This window comes from Leptinotarsa decemlineata, unplaced genomic scaffold, assembly GCF_025532065.1.
Source record: "Leptinotarsa decemlineata unplaced genomic scaffold, Ldec_3_MD MMD2_tig00026314_RagTag_RagTag, whole genome shotgun sequence".
In the NCBI taxonomy this organism is placed as follows: domain Eukaryota; kingdom Metazoa; phylum Arthropoda; class Insecta; order Coleoptera; family Chrysomelidae; genus Leptinotarsa; species Leptinotarsa decemlineata.
In genome coordinates, this window is record NW_027412684.1 from 7,792,987 (window position 1) to 7,811,747 (window position 18,761).

At 37.2% G+C, this 18,761-nt stretch overlaps 1 protein-coding gene across 1 annotated transcript in view; it reads right to left on the reverse strand.

The window, feature by feature from the left end:
- Positions 1-18,761, reverse strand: part of LOC111505619 (ATP-binding cassette sub-family G member 1) — a 144,329-nt gene that overhangs the window by 38,668 nt on the left and 86,900 nt on the right. The window contains exon 2 of the mRNA XM_074181614.1: positions 1,763-1,880. Coding sequence (XP_074037715.1) covers positions 1,763-1,880 — 118 coding nt within the window. The remainder of the gene's footprint in view (positions 1-1,762; positions 1,881-18,761) is intronic.

An 18,761-nucleotide genomic window follows, 5' to 3' on the forward strand; every position in this document is an offset into this window, starting at 1 on the left:
CAATTGCCTGGTGGCTTTACAGAAAACTGCCCAGGAGAAGCTCTGTGGCTTACAGAGACAGTCTTGTTTGGCCATCAGTAGTACCATCAATACCACACCGACAGCGGTCCTTCTAGATCTACCTTCTCTCCACATTTTTCCGGAGAAAGGGTTACTGCATAGAGACTTGTGCACATTGCCAGTTACACAAATCAATTTAATGCAGAATGCAACAGACTCTTGGTTCACACTGGCAGTCACAGCATTCTAGAAATGACATCTGACTTTACGCCTTCAACTGTCAACTACGAAAAACCTTATAAAGTGCTGTTCCCGAGTAGAGAGGACTGGATCCTCTTAGAGAAGGAAATATTAAGAGCAGATAATTGTTGGTTCACAGATGGATCGAAAACACCTTCAGGTTCTGGTGCAGGTGTTTTCAGTCGCAGACCCAGACAAATATATCAACCTGCCTAGGAACCTATGCGACTGTACTCCAAGCGAAAATTTACGCTTTCGAATTGTGAGGAGAGATTGGAAGAATCCAACCTCATACACAAGTGAATAACAATATTCTCGGGCAGTCAAGCGGCGTTGGAAGCTCTTGGCTTCTACCGAGCAACGTCTGAATTGGTAGCAAATTGCCAAAAATGACTCTCCCCGATAGGGAAGACTTAACAGATTCCTGGCCATACTAGCCTGGAAGGCAATGCTGCTGACTCCCTTGCAAAGGAGGGTGCTGCAAGCAGCTCAATCGGACCAAAACTTGTCATTGTCATCGCTTTAGGCATTGCCAAACAAAGATTGAACACCTAGATGGCAAGAAGATTTATGGACTTCTGGCAAAATCTTTCAGGATCGGCTCACTCTGTTCGAAGGGTGAAGCCGAAGGGCTTCGCCCTTCGAAGTTTCATACCAAACAGTTGTTGGAGTACAGTAGAGATGAACTACATTGTATAACAGGCCTTCTTACACTGTCATTTCAATCATCATATGCAGAGACTCGAACTGTCGGAAGACAGATGGTAAGAGTACGGCAGAGGCGCTTTTGACAGTGATAACCAAGCCAACGTCGTTCTCGAAGAAATATGGACTGATGACGCTACGAGCCCAAAATCCACACCAAACAAAGACTTTTACAGCATGCATTGGACGCTCTTGGATCCCATGTGGATTGGTATCGTCCCAAAATCGACAATTTTGTGTTCACGTACCCGTCCATTCAGAAATGAGCCTCATCGCTGAAGATGTGGTCTGAACAATCGATTTTCACTTGCTATCGTCCAACCCGTGTTAGGAATCACACGTTAAAATGCAAGACCTCGTTAATCCTTAGCTCGCACAAGTTTCGAATCCTGAGGGTTCTCGTTCCTACTGCTCCAAAGCAGTAGGAACGGCTCTGCCGAACTCTAAAAACCTGATTCGGCTCCCAGCGGGGCAGGCACAAAGTACGTGCTCTACTGTTTCATCATTTTCCAAACAGAGGCAACACATACTATCTTCCGACAGTCCGAGTCTCTGTATATGATGATTCATATGACAGTGACCTGTAAGAAGGCCTGATAGATATCGTAGTTCATCCCTACTGTAGTCCAACAACTGTTCGATATCAAGCTTCGAGGGGTGAATAAACGCCTTGGGGTGTACTAGTTGAATGATGACATAGGGTTCACATTTTTGTTATTTATTCGTAAAAGGAATATATTAGAGTTGGATGTTTTCCATTTTCCATCTATTTCTCTGAAAAGTTTTTAAAATATAATTCAAGAATTGTTTTACTTACTTGTAACCAGCCAGAACGTTCAATAAGGTACTTTTGCCAGCTCCTGATGGACCCAAAATAGCCGTCAGTTGACCTGATTTGAATTCACCGCTGATACTCCGCAAGATGAGTTTCGATCCTGGAACAGAAAATGAAATGTTTTCAAATTTTTGATTCATCAGTCAATTAATCCAGTCAAGTAAAATATCAGTATATGTTTTAGTGTAGCCAAGTTAACAAGGAATTGTCTTATTTAAATTGTTACTGAATGTATTGATTTGCCTGATACTAGTATTATTCATCCTGCTTTCACCAGGTCATGCAAATTCTCATTCAATCTTATTTCAAAAGATTCTTGATATATCATAGGAAAAGTAAAGTATTCTACTCGCTCGAATGATTTACGACCCCCGCTTCCGGCTCGCGAATAATGCACACATTTCTTACTCAATGAATAATATATTATCACTCGATTTGTTATTGTGAAGTAATCAGCCAATTTATTGAAAGCTGAATTGAATCAAAACATGAACTATAACAGAGCCAATGAATTTTTATATGAACGAATTGAAACTGTTTATCAATTGAAGGACAAGAACGTGAATGCTTTCGCCTGAATTATTGTGTGGACGGTGCAGAAATAGTGAATTCGTTACGGATACAATCCAAGGTCAAGGTTATTGGTTCCTCAAGTGTTCAGATAGGTTTTCACCGTGAGCAATTTGGTGTACTGTCGTCCGGGTTGAACCACGTCTGTAGTTTTCATCTGTTCAGCTTCTGCTTCGAAGCCATTTTCATTTAATCACTTCAAACTGAAGTTACATGGCTCGACAACGGGGTCGTAATCTCCCTGACCCCCACGTCTTGTCACTGGCTTTGTTCTTGCTTTGTTCTGTTCAAAGTGGACACTGATTACCTGTTCCTGGACAGGTATAGAGTACCTATTAAAACTCGATCGGATTAATTTGCTTCATAACAAAGCCGATTACTTTATTTGATGAGTAACGTATCAGGTCGACTCTTAAATCTCATCCGGTCCGCGAAGGGGCAGGCCTCTCATGGCTGCAGGCTACCAACTCTTCTGATCCCCTCAAGTAACCTGTAGCCATCCAAGTTGCAATGTGTAACTCTGGAATCGCACCTCTTATACAACTTCTGGAATGTTCTCTACGGCAACCACAATAGCATACTGAAGATATTCTAGTTGATTTATCGATAATGAGGTTGTATATTTTCACTATACTATATTTACTATATTTTCACCCTGATGACTGCAGAAACCGTCTCATATGAGGGCATCTGTGAGTAAGCTACAGCGGACAATACATTAGATTCAGCCTCTGATTTGCATGAATCATTTTTTGAGCATAAGTTTTTGCTAATCTGCTCGTGAAGAGTTTGTTTTCTCTCATGGTGCGAATTTGGCTCCCACTGTTCAAGCATTTGGAGCTGAGCAGTACATGAGATATTACAGAGGTGACAGTTGGAATTGAGGTTCAATTATCTCTGTAGATTCAGATACTTTGGTTACTTCGGGGTCTGTTAAAGTTCCCACGAGTAGTTAGAGGAAGAAGTTTCGTCACGGCAGAGTCCCGTAAGTTTTCTATGACAAAATTTCTCCCAATATCTCTGAAGTTCTTTCAGAGACACCGACTGAGCTCAGAGTCACATATTGGATCGTTAGAATACTCCTGCAAGGTGGTGAGGTGTCGCTTCATCATAAAGTGTGTATTATACTGATGTAAGAGTATATTATACACACCTCATGATGAGGCGTCACATCACCTTGCAGAGGTATTCTAAGGGCCCCTGATTCAGGGAGTCTGTTATATAGTGACAACCTGATCGTCCAGTGTGAATAAATAAAAAATAACCTCAAAGAGACCGAACAAACGGGTTCATTTACCGGGAGAGAAAGTCTTCAAAGAAATAGTTTTTGCTGAGTCTGCAACTGAGAGTTTATCGGAAATATCTGAAGTGTTTTTGGTTGATTTTTTTCATAAACATATTTGAACTGGAAGTGAGAAGAGAGTTGAAATACTGACCAGGGATTGAATCCAATGAAAAAAAGGTAGAAATCACGGATAGCCTTCAGAAGCCTCATGAGTAGCCTCAGATTGATATTAACATTCGTTTACTGAATGGATTTGAAGATTTAATAACTTCTACTTATTATATGCGAGCGCTTTCGATAGCAGGCTGTACTATCATCTTCACGGCTCTACTTGTCCTAAACGTTTTATCTTCTTGTTTGTTATTTTATACGGTTAGAACGCCTCAGTGCAGGTATTTCTTCTCTCCTGTCTTCTGGATGTCTCTTTAAATTCGCCTGTATTTGGGTTACATCAGGTAATATCCTTTGTGTTGGAGTTTCTTTAGTTTCATTGTTTCTAGAAATGTATATTGTATTGTGTAGTACGAGTATATTGGGTCTTGCTGTATGGATGTTTAGGTTTTCCCAGATGTACATACGGTTTCCTTTATTGACTTGTTTTATGAGTTTGAGGTTTTCTGGTGGGGAAAAGTTATGTCTGTATAGTGTGTGTTGCGAGGTTTGATTCACATGTTGTTGGCTTTATGTATGTTTTTGTGCTAATCGTACCTTTGGATTAGTTTTTTTTTATTTGGCCGCTATAGAATTTGTTGAAGTCCGAGCATTGTATGCTGTACACTCCGTTTAGGTTTTTATCTTCTTCTTTTTCATAGCTGTTTATTTTTTGTATTATTTTCGTGTTCGGTTTGTAAGTGATGTTGATGTTCAAGGGTTTGAAGATGTTTGTTAATTTTTTGATTTGGTGACCTATGTATGTGAATGCAGTCCATCGTTGTGTTGTTTCATCTGTTGGACAGATACAAATAATCGAGTAAACGCAAGCGAGACCTAAGTGGAACCACCTATTAGTGTGACATCCAAGTCAACTTCCCAAGTTTTAATGTCCGTGTTGGTGATTTGACCAATCAACCGACAACTGCGATAGCAGAAATTCAGGAAAATATCCTGGAATGCTTTCGGAAAACGAATCCACTTTTTTCTAAAAATGATACGAAATCACGTAAATAAAAAAGTTCATTGTATGGACATTAATTCCACAAAAATACCAGCAACTGAACATCTCAATTACAAAAGATTATTTTCAGAGATGGCCTTCATCTCGCAATCACCTTCATGCTTTAATAAAAAAAATATCTATTTATCGTTTGATTTTCATGGAATTATTTTCCAGTAGCTTGACTGCATTATTAGTGAAACAATCCCATTCAACTGACTGTAGTAACAACAACTACCGAAGGAAACACTTTTCAATTAGTTGCTCTTGAGTGAACCTCAAAAGCATATTCATCCCACCTACTTTTTCGACATGAAGTCACGATGAATCATTATTGCCAACTTCAATTACCGGTCATTTTCCACTGATATTGTGCATTTCAATGTTTTCATTGAAACATAATCATTTTCAATGGTAGGAAGTCGCTTATCTGATGAATTACTGCTAATTACACTAATGAAATTGATTTGAAAGAGCCGTGTTGCATGAACGTACAAAAACCTTAACATAGGTTCACTTACGTTAAAATGTTCAAACTAATTGGCGATAGATGTGAGTTTCAGTCAGTCGCTCGAACTGCTTTTTTTTATTTTCCGTCTCATTCAGTACCCGCCATCTTATATTTATGTATGGCATATTAGCGTTTGACAGAAAAACATTTTTCTTACAATTTGTATCGAGTACAACGAAACCATCTTTATATTCAAAGAAAGTACAGTTTTATGAAATAACTCTGTGAAAGATGTTCCTAGTTTGTTGGTTACGTTATACATGCAAATATGCCTAACGCGCAGTGCTAGAGTAGTCCTCACAGCGAATATTACATTGCTCGAAGTTCCGGGCATTAGTTTTATTCCGTTAGTAGTAGGCATGATTTCGCAGGCAGCAGACTTCATTTATGATGTCATCCTGTATCTTTCAGTTGAAATAGTCCTTTGTGCTTTTGCAACCTCAGCATATAAATCTTTATAGATATTGAGGGAGATCAAGATCACGAAGAGAAAGTATTGAGTATTCAGTAATAATTGATCACTCCTCAGAAACGGTTGCAGAGCATTTGGAAAATGCTGCTGGGTAGCGGTATAATGTAAGTTTTTGGTGATTCTCAATGTTAGCTCATTCCTGAGCATATTTTTCTCGTTTTATCATAATAAATATTTTGTTAAGTTTTCAAATGAGTTCTTTTATTATTTGGATGGATGAGGGTTGGGTGAAACAGCGATAAATTATCTCGCAATAAGCAAATTGAGTACTGAGTTGCGACAATACGTAGCAGTCATAGCAAGCTTAATGCCTGAGGTGGCATATCTCGAAAATTGTGCTGTTCCATTACCATTCTCAATATATTCTGGATACAAAAGGTTATGAACTCACAGAAGATTGAATCAGTACAAATAATAACATTATTCTACTCTGCAAGGTGCTTCAAACTAAGGTTCAAATTCGAGTCCCATGCATATAGGTCGAGTTGTTCATCTTTCACTGCCTGAACCACTGTGAATTCTGTCGGACTTTTATGGACAGAGTAAACTTAAAAATTCTTTCTGGCGCTGAGTATACAGAGGAGATGGATGTCGAGCTTACGACTCCAACTGACCTAAATTTAGATCAGGAGCAAGAGCTTCTCAACTCTCCAACTCAGCAATGAAAAAAAGGTTAGGTGGTGCAGCCAAGAAAGGACTGAGTCGTCTTCTCAAGAGCGGGGTACCTCATGAAACCGCCTTGCACCAAATTCAGGTGGAGGAACAAATCCCCCATGAGCAGGTTAGCAAACGTTTGCCTCAAGTGATGATTCACCAAAACCAGAGGCTAAAAGCCCTGCACGGTTGAATCTAAGGCATCGTCAGGTGTAGTTAACGTGCGAAAACCCTCATATGGAAAGGTTGTTGCACCTTGACTATCCGACTACCTCATTAACGGTGAAACAGCAGAGCATAAAATTTGTGCCTGTCCCGCTGGGGACCGAATCAGGTTTTTAGAGTTCGGCAGGACCATACTCCAACCATCTGACTTGAAAGACCACTCATCATACAAGCTAATCGACTTCGTTAAGAAGCTGGGTTTATTTAGTGGAGTGTAAATGGGTATGATCCACAATAAACCCTTGCGGATTACGGTGGAGGGCCGAATAGATCCACTCACTTTGGACCTAACCTAACCTAACCCATACATATAGACACAATATCAAATAAATGATCAAATCCCTATGATCATCAGATGCTAGAGAGATTTCAAAAACAGAACGAAATCAAACGCCAGCTTGCCTGTTTTGCTAATATTTTTGACATGTTTATATTAGTAGTAATGCTCATCGTGAGCAAAGTGTTTCAAGTTGGGGATGCAATAGCTATTAAGTTACGTGGAACCCTATAAGTTTGGACAGCCAGGGACTATGAATTGTTACGTCAATTGAAAAGATGTGAATTTGCAGTTCAACATATCGAGAATATACCGTATGTTAGGTCAATATTTTCTTTAAAAAAAGTAATTTAATCAGAACTAGTATTTTTAGTGGACAATAATCCAATCTTAGGAGAAAAATGATTATGATCGAATGTACAATTTTGTAAAAATCAACTCAGGTTCACAAAGTTGTATTCGATGCTGTAATGAAATATCTAGGTTATATGATATATATGGGTTTTTCTCCGGTGTCTGTTTACAACCGAAACCGTTGAATGTCCTCGATAAATGAGAAACCGGATAATTGCAAAGGTCTATAAATGGAGCCTAGTTTCCGACGTGATTATAGATAAACGAAAACAACTTCTACATTTGCGGTAAAACACTGCGTGAATCAGATATTTGAAGAACATAATGTAAAATGTCTTCAATAGTGGTTAATTCAGTGTTGCAAGGATTTGAATCGAATGAAATATTGAAAAAATCCATTATTGTAAAAACATCTCTTGAAATGGAAAATATATCTATATCAATGACTACTATTGCAATGTCTATAAAAGAGAATTTCACATATTTTTGGGTTACAAATCTCTCAGTCAGCTGACTTTAGCTCGATTGAAAAAACATCGGAACATTTGTATACTCCAACATCAACCGCCAATACACATATTCGGCTACAAGATGTTTTTTATCCGTTGAAGACTGGAAAAATACTTCGTTCTATACTGCCTCTTTGAGAAAAATATGGAAGATGAAAGATTTGCTCCAGAAGAAGAAAAGGGAAACAGAACTTTTATGCGAAAAAAACGTTTTTTTTTAAACATATGAGTGAACTAAAAAAGTAGTAGTCCAGTGAGTACTTATTTGCATGGAAAGCAGTCACCGATGGTTGTGATTTTCAATCGTCCTTGTTCTCGTTGATACAGTTCGAATGGTCCCTGACGAATACTTTAGCTTTGAACTGTTCCTTTCAGCAAGCAATAATTATTTTGGGACTATTTTGTGTAACTTTATTCTACACACATATTTTAAGACCAAAATACGCATCTTCAAATGGTGTCATATTGAGACCCCTGGCCACCAACTGAAACGGTATTATTTCTGTTCATCATTACCTCACACACATTAGAATTTATCCAAAAACTTGAATCATGCACACTTAGCATCCATACTTGTGTACTCTTAGTTAAGCTTTACACTTCATCTGTACATTTTGCTCGGCAGTTCGTTTCAAATAATGTATTAACCTTCTTTGCCAGGCGAAGCTCTCTTGCTTACAGAGACGCGCTTGTCTGTCCATCTGTGGTGCCATCAATACCACACCATCAGCGGCCATGGAAACTCTTCTAGATTGACCTCCTTCCGACATTTTTCTGGAGAAACAGGCTAGATGAACTGCATATAGAATTGTGCACATCGCCAATTGTACAAATCAATCATAATGCAGAGTACAGTAGACTGTTGATTGATATTGGAAGTCAGAGCATTCTGTCAATAACTTCTGACATTATGCCTCATACTATCAACTACGAACTGCCTTATACAGTTCTGCTCCCGAGTAAAGAGGACTGGATCCTCCGGAAGAAGGAAATAATAAGAGATGATAGTTGGTTCACAGATGGATCAAAAACACCTTCAGATGATAGTGCAGGAGTTTTCAGTCGTAGACCCAGGATAGAGATATCAACCTGCCTAGGAAACTATGCGACTATCCAACCTCATACACGAGTCAATAAAAATAGTCTCGGACAGTCGAACAACGTTGGAAGCTCTTGGCTCCTACCGAGCAACATCTGAATTGAGAGCAAATTGCCAAAAATGACTCTCATCGATAGAAAGGCTCAACAAATTGTCTCTGGATTGAATTCCTGCTCATACTGGCCTGGAAGGCAATGATGCTGCTGACTCCCTTGCACAGAGGGTACTGCAAGTAGCTTCATCGGTATATTTGGTCAAGTTTGGATAGGTGTGAGCCACAATAAAACCTTGCGGATTGGTGGAGGGTCGAAAAGACCCACTCACTTCTGACCTAACCTAACCTAACCTTCATTTCATGTAATTTCCTTTGTTCAATATTCACATGGGCGTAGCCAAAAACTGTGACACTCATTGAAAATTCATAGTTTCTCTGCCATATCACTTTCACTTGGGTTTGAACCCTCCAGCCTTCTGGAAAAATGATCGTTAGATATGAATTCTAACTATTTTTTACAGTGCAACACACAGTCCACGAAACACTGGATCATTCAATAACTAACTCTCCTTCTAGATATTTTCAAGATCCTGAATCAGAAAAATGTCTCATTTGATGGGTTGGCGATAACAAAACTGCATCGCTGAGAATACACTACAAAAACACACTTTTGTCTATTTTCCACTACATTTCTTTATTGTTGACCGGTTTCGGCTATTACACCATTTTCAAAACTAACTGATTACATTTAAATCTGAGTAATTTATACCTATGTTGCTTATTCTATTGTAAATGATTTGATATACCTGATACCCGGTACCTGCGTTTCATATACCTGTAAAATCCATGAACATAACAAAGCTTTCAATATAATGTAGGATCTGGATTATAGGTTCAGGAGAGGACTATTTTTTAAATCAAGATGTTCGTTGAGGACAATAGAATTGGGATTTTTCTTTGACCTGTTTATTTCCATAGATTCCATCAGATTCATCATTTTCCCTTTTTCGCATGTGTGTAGGATCTTTAAATTATCTTTATCTATTTTATGTTTCGAATTTTGAAGATGTTCGTACATTAATGATTTTTTATCCGAAATGACATGTTCGTGGTACCTTGTATCAAAATTTCTCCCAGTTTGGCCTGTATATATCGAATAGAATGTGGTGAATGCCCCGCCATATATACAGGCCAAACTGGGAGAAATTTTGATACAAGGTACCACGAACATGTCATTTTGGATAAAAAATCATTAATGTACGAACATCTTCAAAATTCGAAACATAAAATAGATAAAGATAATTTAAACATCCTACACACATGCGAAAAAGGGAAAATGATGAATCTGTTGGAATCTATGGAAATGAACAGGTCAAAGAAAAATCCCAATTCTATTGTCCTAAACGAACAACTTGATTTAATAATAGTCCTCTCCTGAACCTATAATCCAAATCCCAAAACCTACATTATATTGAATGCTTTGTTATGTTCATGGATTTTACAGGTATATGAAACGCAGGTACCGGGTATCAGGTATATCAAATCATTTATGATAGAATAAGCAACATAGGTATAAATTACTCAGATTTAAATATAATCAGTTAGTTTTGAAAATGGTGTAATAGCCGAAACCGGTCAACAATAAAGACATATAGTGGAAAATAGACAAAAGTGTGTTTTTGTAGTGTATCCTCAGTCAACATGAATTTCCATAAAATAAACAAGTCGTCAATCGAAGAAGTGAAAACTGTATCGATTGTTGTTCCGTGTCTTGTAGTAGGCTGATTTCGATTATTATTCATTTGAAGTTCTAATTTATCTTGCAGAAAGTTTACCAAGCGTTGTCCATCTCCGGACGCGAAATTGATATTGAAATGGCCTTCTAAAAAAAGTGGCAACGTATCTTAGTTTTCAGCTAATTCTTCAGAGTCTACTCGACCCCAAATGTGTGATCACACCTCTCTCTCTTTCTCTCTCTCTCTCTCTCTCTTGTCTCTACAGTAATATTCGAACCGTAACTCTCTATTTTCACTAACTCACCCTCCGTTCGCCTCGCCCAATCACACTTTCCGTAACGATCCTGTCATGTCATCACCAACTTACTACCCAAGTCAAGGGCGTGTATAGAAGATTTTCTTCAATAACTACTTTGATATGGAAAATGAATTAAACGAAAATGACTTTTTCCTATTCAGTTCATGTAATTATAGTTGCATTTGTTACATATCACTGTATATATAGAACTTCACATTTCAAACATGTAGGCATATTTTTTCGAAAATAAATTGATTATTATAATTTGTGAGTGAAACTCAGATATTTCCGTTCTATTCAGGCAGATAACCGTACAAACTTCACAACGTGAGTCACCCTGTGTTACAAACAAAATCAAATTACAATTGTCATTCAGTCGTGAATACCAGAACGTTTTTGAAAAACGAAATTCATATTCATTTGCATTCAAAACAGGCTTTCTACATTAAGTTGTGAGTTGTTGCGGCGATATCATAAATATTATTCTATTTACTAATGATTCATTTCGTTCTCGTGTTTCCGCGATTCAATTATCATTAGTGATTCAAAAAACATGACTTCATGGGTATTACAGTTCAAGGTTCACAAGTGAACATTATCATTAATTTTAGTATATTGATTGAGATGTGGTATAGCATTGTCCAATACTTGATGAACGTGCAAACAGCAGTGTGATAGGGACTCAATTTCAAGGCGGCTCTACTGCATAATTGTTAATTATTAACAGGTCCAAATCTCGATTGATTTCAGCATGGTCCTGCTGCTGGACGAACGAGAAACATCTGCAAGAATAACCTCTGTAAGGTATCTTGCCTAAATATCTGTCGGATATAATTCAATATCCAACGTCGGATTAGCCCAGGAAATAGTAGTTTTCCGGCAGGCATTCACCAGAACCTACTATTTAGTTGCGTTGGGAGAGATAAATACTTCAGGATTCCATTTCGAAATAATCATTTTCTTGAAGGAAGATATGGTCTAAAGGAAAAAGTTATCAAAGCTGAAAGTAACGGGTATCTTTCAAAAACAGTGAAAGGTAATTAGAAAACGTAAATTTGGTAAGTATTTTTATAAATCTTCGATTTTTCAAAAGAGAAGAGGACTTAAAAGTTATAGTTCTCCCGTATGAAAGGATTGGTCCAAGGTATCAAAAAATTGAATATGAAAGTGGTTTTCAAAATTGCCCATTCAGTTTAACAAATCAAATCAAAATGTACTTTATTGTCGAAGATGAAAATCTCATTGACAAAGTGTTACTATTCTAAAAAATATAAGATACACAACTTGAAAGATAATGAATATTACTGGAGTTTTTTCCTAACACCAAATCGTTATTTTTAACACCTCGACACGTGTTTCGATCAACAAGTGATCATCTTCAAAGAGGAAGATTAAAACTAGAAACTAATGCGAGCTAACCTTATTCCAGGCGTACCAACCATACGTGGTTAATTTTACAATTTTGCCTTATCTATTATTTTACAATATATGTTTATATAAAACAATTTACAAACATACAAATTAATTTTACAATTTTGCTTTATCTATTATTTTACAATATATGTTTATATAAAACAATTTACAAACATACATATATTGTAAAATAATAGATAAGGCAAAATTGTAAAATTAATTTAGGTTGGTATACATGTATGGTTGGTACGCCTGGATGGTTTACCTGAATGGGTTACCTTTATAGCATAAATAGGGTTAGCTCGCATTAGTTTCTAGTTTTAATCTTCCTCTTCGAAGATGATCACTTGGTGATCGAAACACGTGTCGAGGTGTTGAAAATAATGATTTGGTGTTAGGAAAAAACTCCAGTAATATTCATTACTACACCAAAGGTTCCAAACAGTGCATCATAAGTCTTAAAAGATATTGTCGAAGATACAATATAATTGTCAAAGTGTTATTATTTTAAAGAATATAAGTTATACAAATTAAAAGTTATATTTGAACATTTGGTGATTTCAGCATTTTGGGGTGAAAAAGTAGTCAGAAAGTAATAATATATATGCTACATATTGAAATAAATTATAATAATAATGAATATTTTCATGCCACACATAAATGTAAGTATGAGCATGTAAAAACTATAAAACATACTAATATAAAAGTAAATGCATAGAAAATAACAGTAAATATCACCTTCGTGAACACCAGGTACTGAAACACAATAATTAAATTATTTGTTTATATAATTTAAATTTCTGTCTGAATAGAATTCGTCTAAAGAATGAAAGGCCATCGAAATCAGAAGCTTTTTTACAGACTTTCTAAATTTATTGTTACATGTTATACCTTTGATCTCAATTGGCAAATGGTTAGACATTTGTTTTCCATTATATATGAAAGACCTCTCTATTTTTGATATTTCGTCGTGGTGAAATGAAAATTTCCATCCTATATTTTTTTGCATCAGACATAACATTTCCAACATAAATATGGAAGGCAAGGTCAACATTTGATGCTTTCTGAATAAAGGTTGACAGGAATCCCTAAATCCAACTCTACACATATTTCTAACTCTTTTTTTTTTGTAGTACAAACACCCTACCAAACATGTATTGGCAACACGTTCTCAGAAGGGAAATCGATGAGAGCAAAGTACACATTTTTTGCCATATTAGTGCCCAATTCATTTGCTGATACTCCGACTGCAAAGCATCCTCATGAATTTTTTTCACATAGGTTATTCATGTGAGCTTCAAAATCCAAATTTTTATCAATTTGTAATCCCAGAAATTTTTCTGACATTTTGTTTTCTATTAATTGAGTACCCAGGTAGATATCTAGTGTGGAGCACTTAAGGGTGATGCTGCTAGTTTTTGAGATATTAAATAACAAGAGATTAGCATCACACCAGTCTTTTATGTTTATAATATCCATGCAGTTCCCTTCCATTCTTGCAATGCCAAAATAATGTAGTGTCATCAGCGAATTGGGTTATTTCTGCAGTTATATTAATGCGGCTATGTCGTTAATATATAACAAGTGTTAAGCAACCATAAATACAAAAAAAAAGGAAAAAAAAAGGAAAAAAAAGTATGGGATTCACGAAGTAACGTATGAGAATTGTGATAAACAGGCATAACATGTTCCATGGACAAGAACAGTCTAGTGTCGCTTAACGTGCAATGAAGAACTGCCACAGAATAACTGACAATCCGTCATTGTTTACTCTTTTTCGTTATAATTGCAGGTAGAAAAGTAGTGAAGATTAGGCAGTTAACATTAGGAACAATAACAATATAATACGATAAATTATACTAGGAACTAATATAATGCCCCTCCAGAGATAAGGTTTGTCCAGATGTAATAAAAACATTGAGATAGCCGTACAATTCGATTCTAGTCATGTCCTGATTATACTAATTTGGATAACGACACTCGTATCGAAAGACATCATTTTAGATTTTTTTGGGAGATTTTGTCAGCATCAAAATGAGGATATATTTATATAACGACAGCAATTGCAATTAAAATATAATTGCACTTAGAATGTATTGATGAATGACAAATTCATTGGATAAATGACGCTGATTACCAATCAAAAGAATCCATTTGAAAATGTTGAAGCCTTAACACCAATTCCGTCATTAATCTTATTGAATGCCAAGGTTATCATTTGACCTGCAAGTTCTGTTATAACAGCTATGATGAATTATCAGCATGTTTCGCAAACGTTGTGCATTTATTGAGTTTTTTTTCTTGTTATTTTCATAATAAGGAAGTGAATCAAGAAGGATCATTTTGTTGATAAAAATAATGATATAACTGCCCAAAGTTTTCATTTTATCTCCTTATCATTGTATTAAATCGAACTGATGTGAGGAAAACTGCTAACAACATATTTTCAAAATAGATATGTCGTTGAGGGAACCACTTATTTTTGGCCAAGGACTAGAACCGCTGTATTTGATCAATTATTTTCACAATTTTTCACTCATCCATTTGCAGATAATATAAATTTCCTAGTCCCTGGGAAAGATTTCCCAGATATTCCAGAAATAACTCGAATTGTATTGGTTTTGTCCGTTTTGATATAATATGTTTTTGTAGCTTCATATAATAATAATAATAATAATAAGACGTTTATTAATTCGAATTCACAATTACACGACCAGTATGATAATTCATATATTTTGTGATAAACAGATTAATTGGCCTATTGTCAGCTTTCTGATACGAGATCAGGTGCTGTTGAGGCCCAGAGGGAAAATGCATATATCTAAGTAAATGGTAATCGACTAACATTATTATATTTCGAATATTATGAAAACTGCCAGTTGAGTACTAAATATATTAATGTTGAGATATATTCTCTTTTATTGTTCTTTTGAATGACGCCATCGATTCTGTGAAGTCAGTAATCCGGAATTTATTCAGAAGATTTGCCGTGCAGTATGTGAAGGAACGTTTGAATTTCTCTTTCTTATGGGAGGGATAGATTTAATTCCTCGAGGAATATTAACATTATGAGTATGGATTCTAAAGATGATTATTTTGTGTAAATAAGGAGGTTTTACGTATTTTAAAATTTTATAGAAGAAACAGGTTGTATGATGTAGTCTTCGATTATACATAGGTATTCATCCAGTTTATTTTCTTCGGTTTATGCGACACTCTCTGTTTTTGCCTTATACCAAATATTAACTTCAAACAAGAATTTTTTAATTTCTGAATGCGTCCGGAATCTCTATTATCTCAACACGGCCCATATATGCTATCACAGAAGTTCATGTGTGAGAGAACAGTAAATGATTCAATTATTGAATCACATAGTTCTTTCTTTGTGCTTTGATTTAGAAATTTTTTCTGGGGGTAGATCACTTTCACATTAGCATAGCCAATTCTCAACTTTGACGTGATGTGACGCGAATTTGAGATTATTGTCAATTATCAAACTCGGATTTCTAGCGGATGTTCTGAAAGAAATAATCTCATTAGCCATACTAATGTTCGAAGATGCCTGCAATTCTTCTCTGATTCTATCATTCCAAAAAAGTATAGCCATGGATTTTTTTGGATTGATTTTCATTGAATGTTCATTTGAAATTTCAAAAAGTTTTTGCAGAGGGAATATTCTGCTGCTGCAGTATCTGATGGGTTAAAGGAAAAATATAGCTGTGTGTCGTCTGCGTATAGATGATACTTGCAACGAGTTAATGACTTTACGAACTGTGCAGTATAAATTGCATAAAATAATAGACCCAAAATACTCCCTTGTGGTACACCAGTGGTGACAGTAATCGCCGTCGATGTCATTTTTATACAGTACTCGCTATAATCTGTTCGTTAGGAATGATTTTATCAAATCGCAAGCTCGCACAGAAAAACCAATATGATTTAGAATTGCCAATAGAATTATACAATTCAACATATCGAACGCTTTTGTGTAGTCTAGGAGTACCAGGATCGTTGCCTTACTTTCGTCCATTCCCCTCAGAACATCATCTGACACATCAGTCAATGCAGAGCTACAGCTGTAACCTGGCCGAAAACCTGAATGGTTTCGCTGGTAGATAATTTATCGAGTTGATAAATGGTACTATTTGAAACTCAATAGCTCTTTTAAGCACTTTTGAAAGAACAGGTAGAATCTAAACTGAACGTAAGTGTGAAAACTCTGATGGTGAACTTATTTTTGGCAGAGGATTGACGAGAGTTTCCTGCCATAACTGTGGAAAATAGGAGTTTTGTATACAAGAGTTAATTATATACGTTATATGTGGCACAATAAAGGGGCAGCACAGTATTATTAGAGTAATATTAAGGTTATCACACCCAAATGCCTTAGATTAATATGGGGCTTCTGTGCTGAACAGCCACTGTACTGCGACATTTGCAGGTCTATTGTGTGTGCCCTCATGTATGCTAGAGTTCCTTGTCCAGGCCCGTCCTTGTAACTAGACTCCATAGGCCAGACCTCAAGTTCCCCATATATTGAGAGGGTTGTGGTTTTTCCTCCCCTAACGTTGCAAAACTTATCCTTGACAGACCTTTGCAATAGCATAGTATGTGTACGGAGGTTTCCTCATCCTCTTGGCAAAGCCTGCATAGGGCTGTGTCTGCCAGTCCGATGTTGTTCATGTGTTTGAGTCTACAGTGTCCCGTCAATAGCCCGACCAGAACTCTAGTTGATCGCCTATTCAGACTTAATAGGTACTCCGTGAAATTTGGCGATGGCTCTTTAATGAACTCTTTGGCCTGTCTCATGCCTGGCGCCTTATTCCACCATTTTTGAGATTGTTTATCCTTCCAGTTGCTGATACAAGTTTTTTGTAGCGCTTTTGCTGCACCACAAAAGGGTTCTATGCCAATGGGGGAGCATCGTGCTCCTTCTCGTGCTAGTGAATCAGCCTCTTCGTTGCCCTAGTATACTGGTACTGGTGTGGCCTGGTACCCAGGCTAATGACAGTCTGTTTTAACTACCTAGTTTTTGTAGCTTTTCTAGGCAATTCCAGACCAGTTTGGAATTGACCTGCATGGAGTTAATTGCTTTTATAGCTGCTTGGCTATCCGAGTATATTGCAATAGTCTTTTCCTTGAACTCTTACACTTCTGCGCAGTGACGTATTGCTGCCGTTTCTGCCTGGAATATCGTCACTTCTTTACCTAAGCTTTGTGAGACTTTTGTCTTTGGTTCAGTTATATAGATTCCTGCTCCTACACCTTCTTCAGTTTTTGAGCCGTCTGTGTAACAGGCAATCTCTGCATTCATTGGAGTACAGAACACAAGCACTACAGGAAAATCCTGTGGATTTTCGGAGCGGAGCGGTGCCTGTGCGAACCTAGAGATTCACATTGGATTTGCATTGCAGGAGATTAAATCCACGGAAAAACATTCTCAGGAAGTGTATTCCACATAAACTCAGTTCTTCAAATGAAACAGTTCTCCAACAGTGAAGTTCGGAGTGTACTGAGCTGTACCTCAAAACGATAAGCACCCACACGCTCCGCTCTTGGTGGAACTAAATGTGCCAAGTCACTTGAACACTTCTTGTGAAAGTATCTATAGAAGAGAGATAAATCCCCGACCTTTCTTCGATGTTCCAGACTATCAAGGTTGCAAGTGATGTTCGCCAAGGTCGTAGCAAGGGGGGATCAAGGATGATTGGTCCCCCTCGAAAGTTCTACAAACAATGGCCATCCAAAAAAATTGGCTTGTTTGATTATCACAGGAGCCATGAGAATAACGCTAACCGCGGCAATGGAATTAATTATTGGTCTGTCCCCTCTGGACCTGTATGTTAAGGAGATTACGTTAATGGTCATGTTACGATTGCACACGGCTGCTATAAACCTCGAAGTAGGAATAGGTCAATTGAGGCTGAGCCTATGGCGAGAAGCGCTCACTGCGCAACCTCTGCTGCAGGCAACCAGTGATGCAATTGTACACAAGGTTGTGGTTAATAAACCCTACAGAATACAAATGAAACAGAACACAGAGTCAGATACTACGAATGCAATGAGCATATATACAGACGGCTCAAAAACCAAAGAGGGCTCAGGATGTGGAATCTACTCCAGATCACTGAGCCTAAGGATTTAGTGGACAATGGGAAAAAATACCAGCGTAGTTCAAACAGAACTGGCTGGTATCTCAATTTCCACAAAAGAAATAACCAGAAAAGGAATTTCTGGCGAAAAAATAACAATCTGCACTGATAGCAGACAAGCCTTATTAGCCTAGATCATACAACGTGATACCTCAGGCCTGGTACTAGAGTGTCACCAAGATTTAGCCAAAGCCTTGGTAGATAATAACAATATCCTGAGGTGGACGACAGGAGTAAAGGTAAACGCACTCTTTAGCCAAGGAAGCGGCTGGACTGAG